At 40.9% G+C, this 23,364-nt stretch overlaps 3 protein-coding genes across 3 annotated transcripts; 2 read left to right on the top strand and 1 right to left on the bottom strand.

Moving 5' to 3' along the window:
* The first annotated feature begins 452 nt into the window (after positions 1–452).
* On the top strand, positions 453–8,025 carry LOC145442303 (retinaldehyde-binding protein 1-like). Its single transcript, XM_080320196.1, has 8 exons — positions 453–746; positions 3,305–3,483; positions 3,799–3,895; positions 3,963–4,068; positions 4,174–4,265; positions 4,858–4,956; positions 5,128–5,238; positions 7,746–8,025. Exons 1-8 carry the CDS (start codon positions 699–701, stop codon positions 7,902–7,904), a joined length of 891 nt encoding a protein of 296 aa, XP_080176322.1. The 5' UTR covers positions 453–698; the 3' UTR covers positions 7,905–8,025.
* Positions 8,026–11,440: 3,415 nt separating this feature from the next.
* On the bottom strand, positions 11,441–13,041 carry LOC145443488 (uncharacterized). The gene is made up of 5 exons (XM_080321448.1): positions 12,534–13,041; positions 12,408–12,479; positions 12,267–12,372; positions 12,032–12,210; positions 11,441–11,977 (listed from the first exon to the last, which is right to left on the bottom strand). Exons 1-5 carry the CDS (start codon positions 12,705–12,707, stop codon positions 11,441–11,443), a joined length of 1,068 nt encoding a protein of 355 aa, XP_080177574.1. The 5' UTR covers positions 12,708–13,041.
* Positions 13,042–17,516: 4,475 nt separating this feature from the next.
* On the top strand, positions 17,517–22,903 carry LOC145442306 (alpha-tocopherol transfer protein-like). The gene is made up of 7 exons (XM_080320199.1): positions 17,517–17,767; positions 18,039–18,135; positions 18,205–18,310; positions 20,283–20,374; positions 21,210–21,308; positions 21,473–21,583; positions 22,210–22,903. The coding sequence occupies exons 1-7, from the start codon at positions 17,589–17,591 to the stop codon at positions 22,366–22,368; spliced, it is 843 nt and encodes a 280-aa protein (XP_080176325.1). The 5' UTR covers positions 17,517–17,588; the 3' UTR covers positions 22,369–22,903.
* Positions 22,904–23,364: the final 461 nt, after the last annotated feature.

Genomic DNA, 23,364 nt, shown 5'->3' with positions numbered 1-23,364 from the left:
GGAAGTACAACCTTGCAGTTCCTCAGTCTTATGTTCTTGTTCTAGTTGCGGAGTGTTTAGCTAGCTAAGCTGGTGTGATATTTGAACTTTCACTTGTGTAAATATGGCGCTATGATCACGTTGACTATGATATCAAGCGGGATAATAGCATATTCTCTATAATGTACTGGTGAAGGCGCAGCTGATTGTAACGAGACGAGTATTCGACTAAAAATCTTTTATCTCTATCCTTATTTTGTTTGTCAGTGAATGTAATTTTATGCGAGAACCTTGCGTCTTCTCGATGAAGTCGTATAAGAGTAGTGACCCGTATGATGGTAATGGCAAAGAGGCAGCTGAGTGAACATACTGTCCGATCCTATGTAGCTGTGTAGTGTAGGGCAAAATATACCTATCCGTCAAGATTCTTCGAGAGGTCAAAACTAGCAGTACTGGACGAGTAAGTTGATGCGACGTAGCTGATATCCTTACAAATTATAAGCAACAGAGGATTGTGACACGATGAAATGAAACATGTGCAAACAACTTGGTAAAGTTTATCAACCACACTCCTACGATGAACCTTGATCTGCAGATAGCTTGAATATTTGAAAAATAGATTGTATCCTGCAAATCAGTGGACACAGGTACAAGAAATCGGAATACTTCACTGGGGACGATATGGATTGTACTGTACTGCAGGCAAACGCACAGCCATAATGAAAACGGGGGTAGCCAAAGTATACGCATTCATTGTCGCGCGATGTGTGAGTTCAGTACAAAATTCGTCATTTTCTTTTCTTTTATTCGCTAACTTTACGTGCATTCTGTTGTTTGTATCAGAGTTGGATCAATTGTAATTTGTAATGTAATTGAATGTAATTAATTACATATTTCAATTTAATAGTAATGTAATTGTAATTGAAGCATTTTTATTTTGTGTAAAGGGAATTGTAATTGTAATTTGACAAAAATTTTGCTCAATTACAATTTCAATTACAATAAATTGCTATTGAGACCTGACAAGCACAACATAAAATAATTTTTTTGCCGCTATGCTGGCCTCGGCTGCCATTGTATACAATTATTAGATTACTAACCAACGGATGGATTCGCAACACGTGACTCACGATTGAATACGTCCTAATCGAAAGCTAGTGTCGCACTGATTCCGCAATAAAAGTATATTTCCAGGCAATGGTACCATCCCAAAATAGTCGTGAAAGTCTGGGAATCGGCATTGTTCTGAACAATCGCTGGGAGTAATTGGTCATTGTTGTGGTCATGCTGCTGCGGCGCTCTCACTTTTCAGAACAGTCGGCCTTAAACGGCTATTTTGGAGCAGTTACATTGCCCTGACGAGATTTTAATTTGTATTTTCGGAATTAGTGCATCAATAGCTTACGATAAAGACCAGATGCATCAGATTTGGACGCCTGAATCGCCAGCTCTAGGACTATAAAGTTTGCTGCTTTTAGCCGGCTCTGCAGTACGTTTGTCGGTGCATTCATCCGTTACTCACATCTTGCGCATCTATCCGTGGGTTGGCAATCTACAATACGATTTCAGATCACGATGCTGCATCGTTACTTCGTCTGTCTAACTAACCAGACCACTGAATATTATATAACGTCTTATCTGACAAAGCACGGTTTTGTTTTCACCTCTCATCCTAATTCCTACGTCCCTCGATAAAAATAATATTATTTCTTTAATTATATACTATATACGCGAATCCAACCCGTGCATGATTATAATACTTTTTTCAACGACATACTGCATACTGGAATAGTTCGAAAACGTTTTTATTTTATTAATTACCGGGTATTTGCGTATCATGAATGAAACATGAATACTTGAATTGTTGTTAATTACGACGCTACGGTTGTCAAGGAGCACGGTTGAATTTATCATTATTCAATTACATGTTCAACAGCAGCAATTGTAATTGTAATTGTAATGTAATTGAAGCATGCAAGGAGTAATTGTAATTGTAATTGTAATTTGATATTTCTAGCATGGAGTAATTGTAATTGTAATGTAATTGAAACATGCATGAAAGTAATTGTAATTGTAATTGTAATTAAACTGAAATAATGTAATTGATCCAACTCTGGTTTGTATAGCCTATGTCCGTCCCTTGTATAGACCACCCCAGTGAGCCCGTAATGACATTATAAGATAGGTGATTACTTAGCGATATACGAACATATATTACTACTTAGGCGATGTAAAAAGAGTTTGGAACCATATGATGTTAACGCATTGAAGCGTAAGTAAATGGCGTTACGACTTACGATAAGCTATGGATAACTAACCTACGGATAGATACGCAACACCCGTCGTCACGCTTACTTGCCCAGAGGAAATGAATGCTCAGCAATCAGAACGCAGCGTAATTGCTAATCCCATATCTGACGACCTGAGCGTTAAAATCAAATAAAGTTGATCTCAGTTGAAAGCTACTGTCGCACTGATTCCGAAAATATACATTAAAATCTTATCATGGCAATGGAACCCATCGAAATACAGCTCAAAGTCGGAAAATAGGAATTGCTCTGAACAATCGCAACCACGCAAGGTCCATTGTTATGATCATTGTGCGGCGTCGCTGCGATTGTTTACAACAATGCCAATTTTCAGACTTTAAAGGCTATTTCGGGGTGGTTACATTACCCTAATAAAATTTTAAGTCTATTTTCAGAATCAGCAGGACAGTAGCTTTCAAATAAGATCAACTTAATTTAATTTGAGCGTTCGGGTCGTCAGCTATGGGAATAGCATTTATGTTGCGTTCTGATTGCAGAGCATTCATTTCCTCTGAGTATGCAAGCGTGACGACGGGTGTCGCGTATCTATCCGTAGGTTAGTTATCTATAGATAAGCTTACGCGGGTTCCATGTGCTTGTGCTAGGTCGCCACTAAATAAATGGTTATTTGAGGACTTACAAGTCTCATATATATAGACATACCTTCAGTCACGTTGCTACACTTCCTCAGAGAATGCTGCTAATACGGGAATTTGTGTGTCTGGTGTAACTGATATTTAGAGGTGCAATGACAGAAGTGGACACAAGTCTGGACTTTAGTTATTGGTTAATAACTATGCTGCACTCTTAGCGAAAATATTGTGTATTCACACCCTTGTATTACCTGTGATATACGGGTGTGAATATACTATACACCCGTGGAAAACAAGTGAGAACCTTCACCTCAGACTTACACCACGTTATAAATCAAGCACAACATTTTGATCCAAATGATATTCAAGTGGTTTGTTAATTAGGATTTAAGAGTTGTACATATCCTAATTTCTCGATATAAGATGGCAGAACGCTATAAGTGCACCCTTTCGGCGGAAACTTTGAAGAAGGCAGTTACTGAATTGAACGAACCCGAGGACAACGCAATAAGGCTAGCAGCGATTGATAGATTACGCAAACGATTCCAGGACGAAGCGAAAAATATGGAATTAATCCGATCGGACGACTCGTTCCTTCTCAGGTAATAGACCTAGGCTACTCGACTGGTGTGAGTCAATTGGTAAATATAATTCCCAAATATAAGTTCCAAATATAACGCTGTGATGATCATCGAATGTAGGCTTATTCACGAATCCACGATACATGAATTTTTGCTTCTGAAACTCGGAATCAACGACCTATGGAAGAAGGAAGGGAACGAATTGTGAAAAACTAGTATTTCAGGCGTTCTAAATCTGCCGGTTCTATTGTGATTTTGTCGCATCGGCGACAACCGAATACCCTTTCGAATTAATATTAATATTAATAATAATACTGAAATTCATTCGTTGCAAAGATTTCTTCGTGTCCGCAAATACGACGAGGACAGGGCTTTCGAGACTTTGAAAAATTATCATACCCGGAGAGAGGAATCTCGGGAGATATTCGATTTAGTAAGAATCCCTACCTAGAATTTCTGTATGTTGGATATATACAAATAACAAATGAGCCTCTTTCCAGGTTGACAATCCAAAGTCCATAGAAAATTTCATCCGTTCCGGCGCGGCATCAGCACTCCGAGAAGGGAGGGCGAAAGACGGAACATTTGTGGTGTTGGCAAGATTAGGTGTGTGTTTCCACTGTTGGTGGGCTATTACTCTCAGCCTGGTCTAAATGTGCACGAGTTTGACGTGTGACAACGTTACATACGACTAACTATTTGCCGTTATAGGCCATGGTTACCAGGACAGTGGTGACTTCGTAAAGTTCGCTGCATTACTTGTGCTCACGCTGGAAAAATTGCTTGAAAATGAAGAAGTTCAGGTGAGAAACGTTATATCAATCAATTAATCAGCGTTTTACTTCGCCCACTCAAGAAGCGTATAATGTACAATGCAATTCGTAAGACACAATGCGGAATAGCGAACAGACACGAATATATCGAAACGAGGTATGGCTAGTTGGCTACAGGAACGTCTTCAAGAGTCGTAGAAACAAAATTTTGAACATTTTGAATTTTGTGAAAGTGGGACGTAGCGTTGAATAGTTTGATCAAACTTTTATGAGTGAAATTAACAAAGCGATTGTGCAATGTAGCATACATGTCAAGGCGACACCGAATGTAGTTAAAAGACATCTCACTAATTTGTGACGGCATTATAATCGTTGTCCATTAGCCACGATTGGGCATGTTTCGATTTTGAAAGCAATATAATCGGCGAACTGGCTGGAGAGTTGACGCCGATCGGCATTGCTGTAGACCTGTAGTGTATAGAATAATTTACTCTAAAACGAGAATTAAAATGCTCCCGTAAGGCCGCTTGACGTCAATATTGTACAGATGTTTGTCTTGCCTAAATCAATCTCGGGTCAAGATCTCAAACAAAACTGTGTCCCTTCATATTATTATTTACAGGTCTACGGAGTAACAGCTATCAACGACGTTTCCGAATTTGGAATTTCTTACGTTCCGTTTATGGCCACCTACTCGCGGACAATGTCGCATATTATGCAGGTAAAACTCCCAATATTATTTGCAAGTTTTCGTGGCATATAGCTTTATGCATGACAAGTGAAATATATTATATATTAATTCACGAATATGAACTGAACATATAAAAACGGTATTGTAAATATTCCCAGCTTACGTTGAGACATCATCGGTGTTGTGTTATGTTTGAAATAGGAAGCGATGCCAGTAAGATTTAAAGCCATGAATTTGGTAAACGAGTCGGGCATAATCGATGTCGTATACTCCATCATTACGAAGTTTATGAAAGAAAAGATGAAAAACCGGGTAAGTAGCGCACAAAAACTGTGTAGTGCAGTGGTTCCCAACCTGGGGGCGTGCCCCCGTGGGGGTGGGGGGGGGGGGGGTGGGGCGCTTGAAAGCTCGGAAGGGGCACGAAGGCGGTCAACTGAAAAAAGTTTCGCGCATTGCGCGATTTACCTCCAATTCACGCGTGTTGCAGGACCGTATCAAAGAACACATCCCACCGTCTGTCAAATCTTATATTTAGAAATCACAGCATAACAATCCGCTTGTTCTCGAACATAATCAGGCCATGGGTCAAAAGTATTCTATCGGCAAACATTACTAGAAAATCATACATGTGCTGCTAACTATCACAAGGACATGTTCTCCAAGGGCCGCAATTTATTTCATTTGTCTGTTCTTGAGTCAACCATCATCACTATGAGTAAACCTAGTCTATTCCAACAAAAGGAATTTGTGTATCATTTGAAAATCGCGTATTAACTTGTTTTACTTCGCTATCTCCATGCTCTCCATGCCAACGCTACAGTTCTCTCGTTTCTCTATATATAGACCGAATTTCATGTTTTTTAATTCTCTCATCAACAGTTATAACCTTCCATGCCATCAAAAAATCGGTGGGGGTTGCTAGAATCCCGGTTGGATTTCGTGATATGACGATAAAGGGGGCGCGAAATTTTTCACTATCATAAAGGGGGGCGCGCGTGTCTAAAAAAAGGTTGGGAACCACTGATGTAGTGTGTATTCGCATTTTATTGCATTTTATAGATCGAATGGTTGTAAATATTCTGGTCACGAAGACACCAGCAGTTTTCTTCGGATATTATTTATTATCAGAAGTGACTGCGTTATGATTCCGCATTTGAACCCTCCAATCAAAATTATTATCATTGATACTAACCTCATCCACTTTTCAACATCACTGAATAAAGCGTCATACCTCGCTATATACAAAGACGGAACGGCCGAGTCCGAGTCTCGCAAGGTGTAGAATTTTAAATTTGAAAATTGTTGGTCAAATTTTAGGGGCATGACCTTTTAAAATGGTTGCGTATTTATATATATCATATTCACATTTTGAATTGATTTTAACGTTTGACGGTCCACTGGTTACTCTAGCTCAGGGGATCTCAAAGGGTGGGCCACAGCAGTAATTTGAGTGGGCCGCAGAGCGATTTGGATAATTGTAGAATTGGTGAAAGTTTAGTTATATTTTTTTATATTGATATGTCCAAAAATATGTTCATATTATCGAATTATACGTATGCTACATAAAGCTTTTCATTCGACTCTGATGAGAATTAGTGGTACGTATGGAGTCGCAATGTACAAGTCGAAATTGGAAGGGAAAACGGCGGCTTTTGTCCCCGCCACTATGACAACCTATCAGCCAACAGTAAGGAAAATATTTTCCATTATATAATAACTGGAAGTTAATGCCGAAGTAACCAAGTATTCTGGCAGTGTCATTCGTCGTATGCCCTTTAAAAGGGTGTGCAATAACCTCTGACTGAAGTGCATTTGATGTAGATTTACGGTGCTTCAGCAGATCGTAATATAGCATACCATAAAATAGCCACAATTGCAATTTATTATCAATTTTCAACTTCCTGGGTAAGCGCACAGCACCACCGCAATGAATCGTAATAGTTTGAGGAGTTAGCGCAGTACATTAATCTTTGGAGTCAGTCTAAAAATGCCCGGTCTAGAATTCATTGTACATAATGTAAGAGTCTCATGAATTGATTGTATCAATTGATTTAACCTTCTGACATCGCCACTTCAATAGGTACAAGACGAATTCTTTCTTCACTTCTCTGTATAGTATTCCATTCATTAAAAAAGTGCTTGAAGCATCATTGAAGCATCATTGTGGAACTAAAACCCCAATCACACAGTGAACGCGGGGATTGGATCATTGGGTTTCGCGACGTGAGTGGAACAGCGGATGTACAGCGTACACAAGCGTTATACGATCTTCCTGGGCCGTAACTTTCGCACCCCTAACCCCCAATTGGTTGAGCTCGAAGTTGCCCAAAATTATTTCGTTGGTTGTTTGTTGGAGATTTATTTAATCGTCGCGCTTTGCGCGATTTCATGCTCATACAGGCTTAAACTTAAATATGATTAGTAAGAGAAAAATGCGCATACTTCAGAGAAATAGCCATATCCGCGGTGGCGATTACCACTCATTGAACAATACTATGACTCTAGTCTAGGATAAGACGTGGGCCCCAGAGCATTTTCAAACCGGAAAATGGGCCACAGCCAAAAATGGCTGAGAACCCCTGCTCCAGCTCCGCTCGAGTTATTGTTGAGACTATATATCCATAAGGTAGCTTCCTGGCATGAATGCCGGACGTTCTCCAAATCCTAATTTGTTGGCGGTTGAGAACTCTTTTTTTTCTGTATCCTACGGACGTCGACATCAACACCATTGTAAACTGTGATTACACCATTCAATTCATTTTATTTTTCTCAAAGAGTGTCCGTCCCTTATTTTTGACGTATTGATGTTGAATTTGAAGCTTGTGATGCACGGAACTGAATTCAAGAAATTGCACGACAAAGTGGATCCAAAATATTTGCCGTTTTCCCTGGGCGGTTCCGGGCCCGATGTGAATGGAGATTGGTGGGCTGAGCAGCTTATCACGACAGTGGGAGCAGGAGAGGACACGGCGCTCTAAACGATTAAATCGATCGTGATGGTTTAATTGCATATATCTTTAGTTCATTAATATTTCGTTTAAGAACAGCCTCGAGCCAATATGCAATCTATTAAATATAATATGAAATGATTGAACAATAGACATTCGTGTGAAAATGCATGCCATGACACCGGTAAACGCAATAGATGTGTTTGAGATAGGAACAGCTCCGAGGCAGAACTTACGGCGTATGCCCAAGCTACCAACCAATCGGTTTTCGTTTAGTGAATATGCAGAGAGAGATAGAGATATTCAGGTAAATTCCGTTTTCGTAAAGCTATATCTGCGACAGGTCAAATTCTAAAGCCTAATGGGCCAGCTGAGAGGCCCTCGGTCTGCACCATAGTGCTTTCCTGGGCTGTGGTCACGGGGGATTCTATAGTGTACCAGCATTGCATTTTATATTGGTGACTTTACTTTATCATTCAAATTGATTTACCCTCGTACCAGAAGCTTTTTTTGACACAGACTCAATAAGACTTGGGATTTGTTATCTCCGATTGGAAATCTTGACTGATGCGATCGTCTCTTGTCAGTCGGAACGCTGGTTCAAACGTTCATTTACGCTGAATGTTGTTGAATGAATATTTTTAATTATTGGGATTAGTATCGCACAAGGCCGTTTGGGATCTACAACGTTGCCATTATGAGCACCATAAGCCCGTCAAGAAGTATTGCAGCTACCTATAACCAGAGGGGGTCAATAACGAAGTACTTATACTTTTTGAAGTACTCAAGTAGTTTCCTCTACTTCTGGTACTTACTCAAGTAGATATGATTTTCGCTACTTCCACTTCTAATTTGTGATATTTTGTGATCTACTTACTTACTTTTCGCTATTTTCAGTTTGTCAAGTAGAAGTAGTTTAATCCACCAATCAGGAAGATAGCCTGACAAATTTCAGGGCTGTTTTCACGGAGTATCAACATTTAATTTCATGAAAGTTGAGTAAAGCCCAGAATTTTCGTTGCGCTTTGCGCTTAGTGGATACGGAGTAACCATTGTGATTTCACGAAAGTATCGGTGAATATGATTTAGGTAGCGGGTTGACATGGTTCTGTTCACACCGGATTGTCGCCTTTCGCCTATATAAAATACAACATTTCATCACAATATATATGGCTCATCATAACGTTTGAAACCGATGTTTCGCAATCTAGCATTTACTTATCATATCGTAAGCTAGCATGACGTGTCCTAATCTGGAAATCTTTTTTTTAGTTTTAGAGCTGTTGTAGCACACCACCTTTGAAACTTTCTGGACTAAAGACATGAAATAGATTTTCCGCTTTCAAAAGTAGTATTTATATTGCACTTCCTATTTCCCGTATCATATACTTTGAGTTCTAAGTACTAGCAGTTCTTTTGTCTGGATAACATACATGTTGAAGTATCAAAGCAAGTGTAGTAGTGTCTTTAATTACCGGAAAGAAAGCTACACAATATGGCATTTTTACGATCCACCATATTTTTTTTTATTAACGCTTACTAATCGCGCAAAGTGTTTGTACCGTATCCTGTACAACTTCTCCGTATTGCTCTTCGGATAAACTACGGGCCTTATAATATCGGGGAGTGCGCCATACCATGATATTTTCTAAAACGTGCTGTTCGATTAAACAGATGATTAATATCGCATTTCCATACCAATACATTCCTTTTCATTCCATGATGCGGACGAATGCTTATGCTGTCGAAAATTTAATACCCAGCTCCTGGTATGCATCAATATGAATCAAGCTCGGCACCTTTTGCATAGCTCAATTTTCACCTTTTGACCATCCATGAGAACAGAGGTCTTAAACTCAAATGTGTTCGCGGGCCAATTTCCTAATTTTTGATGACGCTGCGGGCCGCCGCTTCAATAATAGGAGTATTCAATGTAGCCTATAATATCCAAGTAGGTCTTATTTGACGGTACCTTGCAGACAGGCATCCCACAAACATCGTGAAAATGTAATTTACTGTTATACCATTCTCGCTTGGCACGAAAAAATCACATTTTCAAATATTTGAATAAACTAGTTTTTGTTCCGGGCATAAGTTGTTAAAATAATTAGTTATAGACATCATGCGAGAGGACGCATGATGAGTGATGACATCGTAAAAGCTGTCGTGTTAAAATATTGCAGCTATAGTGAGCCTTTGTCGTGCCACAATTTTATGTAGAATATTTTAGAATTTGCCAAAGAAAGATTGATCTGATATCAGAGCATGTGAGCGGTGAAGTCTAATTGGGGTTTCTGATAAAGTCGTGTGATAAGTAGGCTATTGTTACTGTCATTGCCATAGTCAAATTAAACCAGCGGTATATTTTCTTCGATTCATATTGGAACAGATCAATAACAACTTAAGTATGATCTTATCGTTCCATATTAATAGCATTGTTTTTTTAAACCGTTTTAGCGATCGCACCCGTTGTGCTTTCAATAAGATTTATCATACCCCCTGTCCATTTTTAACACAATTTCTGATCGTATAGCTATATAAAAATTAGAAAGCCCATTCACCTAAAATCGCGCGTTCCGCGAACAATGTTTTGCAGTTGAATAAATTGGCCCAGAAAATATTCCACTGCATATAGGCTTGCAATGCATCTCGTACACCCTGATGTGGTGCTTCGGACAACGAATGGGCTATACGGACCCCTGGCTAAGATCCCCTGGAATAGAAATCATCAATCGCCGAAGAATTCATTGGTGTTACAGCTGTGGAGCGTACCACTTCGTTACTCGCTACCAATAATTACATGGATAAAGAGAACAAACAACACCCAGGATGTAACCAAATATACGTCACGGGGGCCGCAGAATGCTAATGGTTTTCATACAGACCCGATTAGATATCTGTATACCCTACGCAACCCAAGCTACGAGCTTTCGATATATTGCAATGCCCCACCACAGTTTCATAGATTGCTACGTCCGTAGGATTACCAAGTCACTATTTCGAAACGCAAGTCCTTCTTTGATTTTAACGTTTAACCCGACTCAACTCGAGTCATTTTAATTTACCCAGTCAATCCAAAATCGAGTAATTTTACGAATGGTCGCGCCAAACAAAATCACAATTTTCAGTCACGAATCATCAACGGGTCATGTTTTATCATCATGAACCTGAAATGTGACGTAACTGCGATCTTCCACCGCATGGTAGATTTTAAAAGTGATGTGATAGTGACGTTTGTTTAGATTTCAGGTTTTTGTATAGTAGATTAAGAGTGAACTTTAAGATCTTGAATCTAAACAAGATATGTGACACTCCTAGATATTGTCGAATACTTGAAATTCCAAAATGGCTCCGCGGGCCGCGTGTTTGAGACCTCTGCATGAGAACGAATTGAGATCGTTTTCCCAACTACGTACTTACTTGAGTAGATTTAAAGTCAGTCAATTCTACTTCTACTTCAAGTAGTTTTAGGTTGCTTATGGAAGAAGTACTTCTACTCGTACTTGAATAGATTTTTTCGTCTCTACTTCTACTTTAAAAATAAGAATCAGCAAGCCTTACGTATGTTACATGGGTTGACCCTCACACCCGTCTCTGACTAATATAGTGTGGACACAATGCAGCTGTTCCAGCTGTTGAGCAATGCAGGATCCAGATGCGTTCTTACACATTAGTTGCAAAACTGCATGCACATGCACAGTCATCATCGATAGCGGCGAATTAAAAGAATGAAATAATAAAGCTCGAAACCTCTCCCGTTCGAATGTGGTTACGCAAAAGATCTGTACTTTGTTGTTGCAACTGTCACTGGCCGCGATTCCCCCGTCCGACAAAACGCAAACTCCTGTAGCGACCAACATCTGTCCCGGCTCAGAAGAACCCTCGCTACCGAAGCAAGACACGAACTCTCCGTCGCTCATGAAAACCTGAACTCGTTTGGCAGCTTCGTCACCGACGATAATGTTGCCATGTTCATCTGTGGCGATTCCAGTCGGAGTATAGAACTGACCCTTGTTCTCTCCTTCCATTTCAAAGTGGAAAAGATGGCGGCCGTACCAGTCGAAAACTTGGACTCTGTGGTTGCCGACGTCACTGACGACGACCTGGGAAAAGGTGAAAGGTCACGAGAGCTCAAACAGACCTGACATGTCGCCTACTCTGCCGTTTGAAGTCACGGAAACATAGGCCGGAAGTTTCAAACTCTCCGAACCGATCTCCCGAACGAACTTTCCCTCCTCTGAGAAGACTTGAACTCGGTCATTGTCTCTGTCACAAACGTAAATCAGACCCCTGTCGTCCGTTGCTACTCCAATATGATTGTTGAGTTCTCCATATCCTGGAACAAACCCGACGTCACTATCACCGACCACTGTCACGTCACGCACACCTCACCTGATCCTTTGCTACCGAACTCCCGAACGAACTTTTCTTGTTTGTCGAATATTTGAATTCGGCGATTCCCCGCGTCCGAGGTGACAATCCGTCCCCGCGACGTCACACACACACACACACACACACACACATGTCACACACGCAATATAATTGACCTTCTGCTTTTCCCTCGCTCCAAAAGACTCCCTTCACGTTTCCGTTGACGTCGAAGATCTTGAAGCACGAATGCTGCAGCCATAGGAAGATTGTTGAAACAAAACAACGAACCTGAATCCGATGGTTGTCGGTATCTGCGACCACGATATCGTCAGAGGCCGTTGAGCAAATGCCACCTACACAATTCATCTGTCCTACGTCATTGCCTTCAGTCCCGAAATATCTGCGAATGGATTTCAACGACTCGACAAGATAGCTGATTGGTGAAGCGTTCGGATTCTTCATCGGCAGGTCGTAGGTTCGATCCCTGGCCGGGACTGACCAAAGACCTGATTAGTAACACGGGTATCCATGACTTCCCCGCTTGGTGCTCATGCTTTACTGTTATATATCTGCTATAGCACGGAGGGGTGATACAAGACTTAGAAAGCCGTACAAGGTTGTATATCTGCACCTTCCTTGTCCAGCGGCATATGCACATCATGCAGTCATGGTATGCATATGCACAGATCATGTGTACTGTATATCATGAGTCGGTGTATATGCCGCAATAACATCGAGGACAAAAATAAAGTGCGTTCTTTCCTTATAACGACACAAAACCAAACCTTTTCACCAGTCCGTTGTATCCATTCCATACCGACGCGAGACTTCTTCCGTGTCCATCACGTCCGTTCAACGAGACGGTATGAGCGAAACGGTATGAGCCATAACCATACAGTTGGTGTCCAACAGGCAGTGTTGGGATGACTCGAGTCATGACTTGACTCGAGTCAGACTCGAGTCACCTTTTTCGCATGACTTGACTTGACTCGAGTCACTTTGCTAAAATGACTTGACTTGACTTGACTCGGCGTATCAAAAATGTGGATTGACTCGTGACTAGGAGCAAAATTCACGAGTCAATTTCAAGTCATCAAGTAATCGGTGTCGATAAAAATCCCTGTATCTTGCATTTGCTCGGATTGTTCGCGAAACGCTGGTGTAACCCGTGAGAGCCACCGATCATTCAATGATCGTGCGTTTCACTAAGCCTCGATTGTTCTCTCACAAATAAATTGACCGCAAACGAAGTGATCGAAGCTTACAGCTTACGTTGTCGTAACTCTAGTAGTAAAGTAATAAAATAGCAAAATGTATATTTCCGTTCTCTGTTCTTACCTTAACCATTAAACCTATTGTTTTATTGAAATTGAATTCGAATATAGTTTATATAGTCCTTGGCCATTGACCATCGGCGCAAGCTCGAATTGTTTGATATCTATTTGTTTGTAAATGGGTAATGTATTGCATCTTATCAATTCGTTTCTCTATTCTCTATTTTGGCTGGTAACTATAAACTGTGACTATGAAATTACGTAGTTTAACAGTTTTACGTATATGTGAGTGATACAGCGCCTTCTTGTATATATATTTAACTCTATATTCGTTCATCGGTTCGGAATCAATGACCACTCAAACTGTATTCCAGACAGCTAGCAAATTGCAATGACGTAATCATGCCTCATACATTCTTCGAAAAGGCAACTTGACTTGAAATGTGACTTGACTCGTGACTTGACTTGACTTGACTCGAGTCACCTCACAAAATCGAGTGACTTGACTTGACTCGAGTCACCTCCAACAATCGATTGACTTGAATTGACTCGAGTCAAAATGTGCAATGACTCGAAATGACTCGTGACTCGAAGGTAGTGACTTGATCCCAACACCACCAACAGGGAGACACACTGTTGTCGAATGAACAGCAATCGTCAAGATTAAAACGAAACTATATCCAAACGAGCGACATGGTTGATGACGCAGCTCTCAGAGATGACGCAACGTCTCAAGTCATATGAAAATCATGATTAACTTTCAACAATCATTATCCGGGATTGCGGTGCCTTGCGGTGTCCCGGGATTGCGGCCTTATATTATACCGAGATTTTTTTGTTCATTTTGTTGTTATTCTTGCTCGCCAGTACCGCGTTTCGTTTGACTACGGAAAGCCGTTACAATTGTACTCAGGTGTCGTTTTTCTATCCATGGTGTTTCGAGATCAAGAGTCATTTTTATATGATTCGTGACGTATAGCATGGCATGACCCACGATTGTTTCAGACTTTGGTACCACAATGCTTACCCGGATCGGATGACGATGAGAAGCCTATTGAATATAGATAAAATTCCGACGCTGAGATAGAGAATGTGAGGTCACCAGCAGTCGCACGCAAGCTAAAGCAGTTGACCATCTACCACTGCGCTACCCGCCACCCACATTGCAATCAGAATAACGCTGATCAAAAGAGTATCGTAATTTCAATCAAACGACATGGACGAATATATAGATGTTAGGATTGAGTACAATCGTAAGGAAGCGAATAATAATAGTATCAAAATCCATGCGGCAATCTAAAACTAAATGTTCGCGCCAGTCGGCCTATTCATCCAGTACTACGTCCAGAGCTACATAAGGACATTTGGCTGTCCGGAGATCTGAGATGCGTATATCACTGATCAGACACGGAGCGATTATAATGCGTCCATGTATTCGTAATCATGGAAAAAGTAACCACGCTTATTAGTGAACACACTTATTGTTTCCTTCCTCTGACATTACAAGATCATATAACCATAATAACGACTAAGATGAGACTATACATCATGAGAAAAGGTAATTTTGAGAATTGTTCGTTCCATGCAGCTACGGTCAATGCTACATAATATATACGCGGCTGGCTGACGGTAGATTAAGGTCTTGAACAAAAAGATTTTTGGTGTAAAGTTCAGGGCCTAATTGCGATCATTTTATTCAATACTCGACTTTTATTGCAGTACTCGAATTGTAGCACCTCGACTCTAAACATTCGGGCTCAGAAGCTATGTTACTGATGCTGCTATGTTTGAGATAAATAGCCATCTGTTATCGTGGACCATATTCTAGACTCTAGAGGCAGGGTCTCAAACAGAATAACCAACTCCATTGTACATTATCCAGTCATAATCTTCCTCATTCCAATTCATATGTGCGAACGATTTTACGTCATACCATCCGAAAAGTGATACCATCAAAAAGTCCTGTTGGGAATCATTTTGCTTTTCTATGAACAATACAACAAAGTTATCCAAGGTTTGGAGAGTCGTCCAATCGATGTCTTGATCCAGATCATGGAATACGATAAGTAGCCTGACATCTGGAAATCACATACTTACAAGCAATAAGGACAAGGCAAAGGCATCAGCATGTAAATTCGCCTCATTCAGTAGCAATGATAACTTCGATTCTGAATCCGTGGCCAGACGGGAAGCATTAGAAAGAGATACGCTTCAACCGATATTGATACAAACCGATCAATCTTCGGACATGAATAATCCCTTCACAATGATGGAATTTAAGATAGTGCTGAAGGCGAAAAAAAGTGTCTCTCCTGGTCCAGACGGGATATGTCACCAGATGATCAACAATTTGGACCAACGCCGCCTCTGCCGTATGCTTTCATCGTTCAATTCTACGTTGTTGCCGTGATCATCTGTGGCGATTCCTCGCAGAATACTGAACTCAGACTCGTTCGCTCCATCCGTTCCAAACTGGAAAAGATGACGGCCGTACTAGTCGAAAACAACAACTCTGTGGTTGGCCCAGTCGCTGACTGCGAGTAGAAAACTTGGATTCTGTACTTGTCGCGGTCACTGACGACGACCTGAGAAAAGGTGAAAGGTCGCGAGAGTTCAAATGGAACTGAGGAGTCGGAAACATGGACTCTGTGATTGCCCTCGTCACTGTCAACGACTTGAGAAAAGGTCAAAGGTCATGAGAGTTCAAATGTAAGTGACCACCCACGTACTCTTCCGTTTGAAGTCACGGAAAAATACGGTTGATTCGAACCAAACTTCCGAACGAACTTTCCGTCCTCCGGGAAAGCTTGAACTCAGTGATTGCTGAAGTTGGACACATAAATCAAACCGTTGTCGTCCGTTGCAACTCCTCAACTCCTGACAAAATCTTGTCGGCCCCTGATATACAGTATACTATAACAGGGTTTGCAATCTTTTCCTGCTCCAAAATCTGGGTGTGAACTATACGCTTTCTCATGTGTTGGATTATCGAAACGCGCTCGTTCCAGCGGAAACTCGCGCGGATTCGACCCACGAACTCGGATCTCTCACTTTTCGAAGTCCGAACATCGAGTTCTATCATCGACTCGATGTTGCAATCGTCGAGAGCGAACCAGTTTCCAGTCAATACGAACTGCACGCGGCGTTCCACAACTAAGTCGCACTGGAGAAGGGCGTAGAGCTATCTCTTGTCTTCAAAATAGCCGATACTGCGAGGAGGAAACTACTGGTATCGTATCCATCCGATCCGATATCCAGCCGATACTCGAAGCTGGCTCCGATACTTTCGACCACTCGAGAATTGTCGACCACGATCATGCCGGGAGTTCACGGACAGTGGTCACGAGATTTACCATACGTCGAGTTTCTACGAATAAATTTGAACACATGAATTTGTCTTATTCCCAGAAAAGCGAGTCCGAATTCCGATTCGAGTCGGTCTGAAACTGGATCTCAAGCAGACAGACTAGACAGACTTGTACAAACAACTGGATTTTCCAAATTACAAATTAGAACTATAGAACTAGAACTACTCACTACTTGAAACTAGAACTAGGATTAAGGGAAACTGGGGACAATTTTAACAATTCTCATGTTTCGATCAATCAGTTAATCACGGAAATTTCCTTTTTAAGTTTAACAGAATCAATCTAGTAACCTCATGCTTGAAGTAAATCAGAAATAGAACTCACTATGATAAATTTACAATGGAAATATTGAATTTGTAAATTGCCCTTCAAGTGTTACAATTGCCCGGTGCCCCATTTTCATTTTGATTTGGGTTTGTATTTGGATTAAATAGTTAATCTGCAATTGCTTACGCACGTTCGCATTTGTGCATATTGTTCAAACAACTGCTGGAAACCGTTTCAAGAAGACCCCCGTCGCAACTTCACTGCCTTGCGATATTCTGTAGTTTGGACAGTGTCTAGCCAGTGAAGCCGGCGTGATATTTGAGCAGACTCATAGTCATCTATAGTGTCAATAAGACAGTAAATATATTTTCCGCGATCTTCAGGTTTGTTAATTAAGATTTTAGAGTGGTAAAGTCCTACTTCCTCAATATAAGATGGCAGAGCGATATAAGTGGACGCTTTCGGCGGATACCTTAAAGAAGGCAGTTATTGAATTGAACGAACCAGAGGACAACGCATTAAGGCTAGCAGCGATTGATAGGTTACGCAAACGATTCCAGGACGAAACGAAAAATATGAAATTGATCCGATCGGACGACTCGTTCCTTATCAGGTATTTAACCTACTCAACTGGTGTAAGTCAATTGCCAAATCTCAACGATGTGATGTTCATCGAATGTAGGCGTAATCACGAGTCAGCAGTACACTATAATTCATTGTTGTTTCTGGAGCGACCTGTGAATGAAGGAAGAGATTGTTTAAAAAAATGTAATTTAGGCGTCCTAAGTCTACCCGTTCTTTGTAATCTTGTCACATCGATGGCAGTCGAGTACCCTTTTGAATTAAAAACGAGTAAATAGTACTGAAACTCATTCGTTGCAAAGATTTCTCCGTGTACGCAAATACGACGAGGACAGGGCTTTCGAGACTTTGAAAAATTATCATACACGGAGAGAGGAATCTCGGGAGATATTCGATTTGGTAAGAATCTCCACCTAGGATTTTTGCAACTTCGATATATACAAATAACAAATGAGGCTCTTTCCATAGGTTGACAATCCAAAGTCCATAGAAAATTTCATCCGTTCTGGCGCGGCGTCAGCACTCCGAGAAGGAAGGGCGAAGGACGGAACATTTGTGGTGTTGGCAAGGATGGGTGAGTGTTCCAACTGATGATGGCTGCAGTGTTGGGATCAAGTCACTACCTTCGAGTCACGAGTCATTTCTAGTCATTGCACATTTTGACTCGAGTCAAGTCAAGTCAATCGATTTTCGAAGGTGACTCGAGTCAAGTCAAGTCAGCCGATTTTTGGAGGTGACTCGAGCAAGTCGAGTCAAGTCAAGTCAAGTCATGAGTCAAGTCAAAGTTCAAGTCAAGTTGCCTTTTAGAAGTATGAAGCATGATTACGTCATTGCATTTCGCTAGGTCTCTGAATAACAGATTGATTGGTCATTGATTCTGAACCGATGAACGAATATAGAGTTGAATATACATGCAATAAGGGGCTGTATCGCTCACATAAACGTAGAACTGTTGAACTATGTAAGTAATTGCATAGCCTCATTCTATAGTTATCAGTAGGGCAATTTTTTTTTGACATATCAAAAAAAGTCAAAATTAGGTCAAAATTGTAGCGTTAGGTCAAAATTTGTCAAAATTGTTTACAAAGTCAAACATTTTTTGACCTCTGCATTTCGTTTGTATCGTAGATTTTGCGCTGTCGGTGAACTTATCATTTGATATTTTACAGCTTGTAGCCTACTTTATAGGCCTACCGTTGTAAACGCACCATCGTCTGCTCATTGTGAATCATAAATGGTCAAATGAAACAAATAGTGACATGGTTTTATGGTCAACGTACCACAATATCCTAGCTGAAGCAAGACTGCTTGGACATTGCATGGTTCTTATATCAAGAAGCGCAAGCTGAAAAATTGTGATACAGACAACATTGTCAGAATGAAGCAACACGGTTTGTCACCAGCAGTGTGCACACAACTTGAGTGTTGTCAGCCAACAAATGCTGCTGTTGAACGTTCTTTCTCCGTTCTTGGCAAGCTACGTAGTAAGGACAGACACTTTCTACCCGAGAATGTAGGAAAGGATCTTTCGTTGTACTACAACAAATTTTAATTATTTCCACCAGAATACGTAATGTAACTACTGGAATTCTTCATAGGGCCAGATTTCGTTAAAATACTAGTTTTTCATGTAAAAATCTGTCAGTTTTTGAGCCAAAAACGTTTTTTCAGGCCAATCTACTTTGTAAGGACAGACAGTTCCAACCAGAAATGAAGATAAGTAGTACAATTTTAACATTATATGCGAAAACACCTAATTTGCATACGTGAGGTCAAAATTTGGTCAAATTTCATTTTTTTTTAGGTCAAAAAAGGTCAAAATTTAGATTTTTTAGGTCAAAATGTTCCGTTTTTTAGGTCAAAAAAAAATTGCCCTAGTTATCAGCCAAGATAGAGAATCGAAAAACGAATTGAGAAGATGCAATACAGTACCCATTCATACATATTGATATGATACAATTCGTGTCTGCGCCAATGGTTGAGTAGTATATAAACTATATTCGATTACAATTTCAATAAAACAAGAGGTTCGGTTAAGGTAAGAACAGAGAACACAACTATATATTTTGCAATTAAATTACTTTACTACTAGTTTACGACAACGTTAGCTGTAGCTTCGATCACTTCGGTTGTGGTCAATATCTTTGTGAGATAATATTGGGGGCTCAGTAAAACGCACGATCATTTAGCGATCGGTCGCTCTCATGGGTTACACAAAAGTTTGGCGAACAATCCGAACACGATGCAAGATGCAAGATAAGGTGATTTTTACTTGATGACTTGAAATTGACTCGTGAATTTTGCTCCGAGTCACGAGTCAATCACATTTCTGATACGCCGAGTCAAGTCAAGTCATTTTAGCAAAGTGACTCGAGTCAAGTCAAGTCATACGAAAAAGGTGACTCGAGTCTGACTCGAGTCAAGTCATGACACGAGTCATCCCAACACTGGCTATTTGGCTACAGGCTATTACTCTCAGGCTGGTTTTTTGCACACGTTGGACGTGTGACATACGATGTGTAACCAGTGGCCGTTCGGCTTTATAGGTCATGGTTACCAGGACAGTGGTGACTTCGTGAAGCTCATTGCTTTACTCGTGCTTACGATGGAAAAATTGCTTGAAAATGAAGAATTTCAGGTGAGAAACGCTATTTGAATCAGAATCAATGTACAATGGAATTCGTAAGACGGAATGTGGAATAACGAACTGATTCAAATATACCGAAACGACTAACATGTTTGATCGATTGAGGGGTATATCAGGGGCGCTGAGTCCAAAAATGAAATTACTTTTGCTGAAATGACTCTAGTGTTTGAGATATTGCTTCTTCGCACATTTACCGTGAATTAAAGCATATTTGCGGGGAACATACGTTCTATCTCGGGTAACATAGGTTATATCTCGATCTTGTGGAGGTGAATTAGGCAGGCCTAAGATTAGTTCATATCATATACACTGCAGTGCACTGATAAGGTAATAGTAACTTTTATCCTGAAACTTATCATTTTAGAGGCTATTTTGCTGAATAGATGGATTAGCCTACGGTAACCCCCCCCCCATTTGATCTTCATAAAGGGTCAAATGACCGCTATCTCATCACTGGGCTTGAAGACAGCATGCTTGTTGTAATATAAAATAACAAACATGTCCCCTACCGAGCGAGATAGTGTAATGGTGATGCGTCCGGCTTCTTGATCGGTAGGTCGTGGGTTCGATCCCCGGCCGGGTCAGACCAAAGACTCGAAAACTGGTATCCCCGCGACTGTCCTGCTAGACGCTCAGCATCCACGGATAGCATGGAGGAGAAAAAAGCGTGGGTGCTGACTAGATGACCTTACGGTCGTATCGCATCTCCGTCGTCAAAAGCGTCTCGATGGTACAGGCGAAAACGAATACCCCCCTTCTCTCTCTCTCTCTCTCATTTTGATAGAAGTCAACCCATGCCTCAAAAGTATTACTATAATATTTACAGATCTACGGAGTAACGGTTATCAACGACGTTTCCGAGCTTGGAATTTCTTACGTTCCGTTCATGGCCACTTACTCGCGGACACTGATGCATATCGTGCAGGTAAATCTCGCAATATTTATTACGATTTCTCGTCGGATATAGCTGGAGGCATGACAAGTGAAATATATTACATCTAATATGAACTGAACATGTAGATACGGTATTATATATTCCCAGTTTACGTTCAGTGAGACATCATCAGTATTGTGTTATGTTTGAAATAGGAAGCGATGCCAGTAAGAACGAAGGCCGTCCATTTGGTTAACGAGTCGGGCATAATCGATTTCATATACTCCATCATTACGAAGTTTATGAAAGAAAAGTTGAAAAACCGAGTAAGTAGCGCACATAAACTGTATATTCGCATTGCTTGCATTCTATTCATTGAATGGCCCTCGATATTCTGGCTATGGCTACAGAGACAGCTACGGTTTTCAGTGAATAGTATTTTTCATATCAGAAGTGACTGTGTAATGATTTCGAATTTAACGCTCCACCAAAAATTATTATCGTTGATATCTGCCTCATCCCCTTTCGAGGCCCAGGGAATTAAGCGTTACCTCACTATAGAAAGACGGAACCACCGTTTTGCAAATAACCTTACAAAAAGGTTGCATAATTATATCATATTATTCCCATTTTAAATTGACTTTAATTCTTAAGGGTCCACCGGTTCGACTAGTTCCGCTCGAGTTGATGTTCAGACACTGTTACTTCATTATCTCACGCGACGTCACAATATATCCATAAGGTAGCTTCGTAGCATGAATGCCGGACGTCCTCCAAATCATAATTTTGGCTAGCCGCTAGTCAGTAGTCACTCGTATTGTGGATTGAGAATGTTCTCTGCATTCTGCAGAAGTCGACATCAACACCGTCCTAAACACTGATTACGAGATTCAAATCATTTTCTTGAGCGTGCCCGTCCCTTATCATTGACGTCTTCATGTTGACTTTATAGCTTATGATGCACGGAACTGAATTCAAGAAATTGCACGACAAAGTAGACCCGAAATATTTGCCGTTTTGCCTGGGCGGCTCTGGGCCCGACGTGAACGGAGATTGGTGGGCTCACCAACTTATCACGGCAGTCGGAGCAGGAGAGGACACGGCGCTCTAAACGATTTGATCGATCGTGGTTACTTAATTACATCGATCTCTAGTATTTCGTTTAAGAACAGCCTATGGGCAGTGAATTATTGAACAATAGACTAAGCAACATTCATGGGGTAATGCAAGTACGTAAACGCAATAAATAGGTGTTTGAAATTGGAACAGCTCCAAGGCAGAACACACGGCGCATGCCTAAGCAACCATTTGAGCAGTTTCTTAGTAATAGTGAATATGCCGAGAGAGATATTCAAGTAAATACCTGTTTTCAACAAAATGTCTGGGATTTTGGAATTCGAAAGCCTACTGGACCAGCTGAGAGACCCTCGGTCTGCACCGTAGTGCTTTCCTGGGATGCGGTCACGAGGTCTACCAGCACTGCATTCGTGTTAGTGACGTTACTTTGTCATTCAAATAGATTTGCCTTCGTATACCAGAAACATATTTTGACACACAATAAAAATAACTAGGGATTTGTTATCTCTCATTGAAAACCTTCGCTAAATGAATGTTTTCTGTGTCGGAATAAATGATTGTTTGGAATATGTTTTGTGCACGCGATTTGGATTGTGGTTTGAGTGGCATTGTCGGTGTCTTGATCTTGCAAGCAATGAATTTGCGAGAGATATGAAAGTTGCAGCTAGACTATACGTGAGAAATCGGTCTTTCCGATGCAGAAACCTTGTCGAACCCAAGGTTTCGTGCTCACTGCCGTCGAGGAACAGCTGCGATAGATCCGGGCGCGTATCAGACAGCATGGTGGGATCCGGGCATTTTCCAGAGGTATCGGGTTATGGTTATAGGCTGTACGTGGGCATGGATAAAAAGTTTGGTACGGTTAACCCAACACCGAATTTTAGAATCTGATGACGAAGAAAAGAGTCATCACTTTCGCCCTGCGCTAGTACTAGCGGCTTCATTTATGCTCGCATCGTCGGTGTGGCTATTGTGACATGTGTGAAGAACTGAGAAAAAGACGAAATAAGGACATAAGTGAAAATGAAGA

Source organism: Botryllus schlosseri, chromosome 7 (assembly GCF_051294905.1).
Source record: "Botryllus schlosseri isolate E-star chromosome 7, Bs_hap1, whole genome shotgun sequence".
NCBI lineage: Eukaryota > Metazoa > Chordata > Ascidiacea > Stolidobranchia > Styelidae > Botryllus > Botryllus schlosseri.
This window is presented reverse-complemented; position numbering and strand designations above follow the sequence as displayed.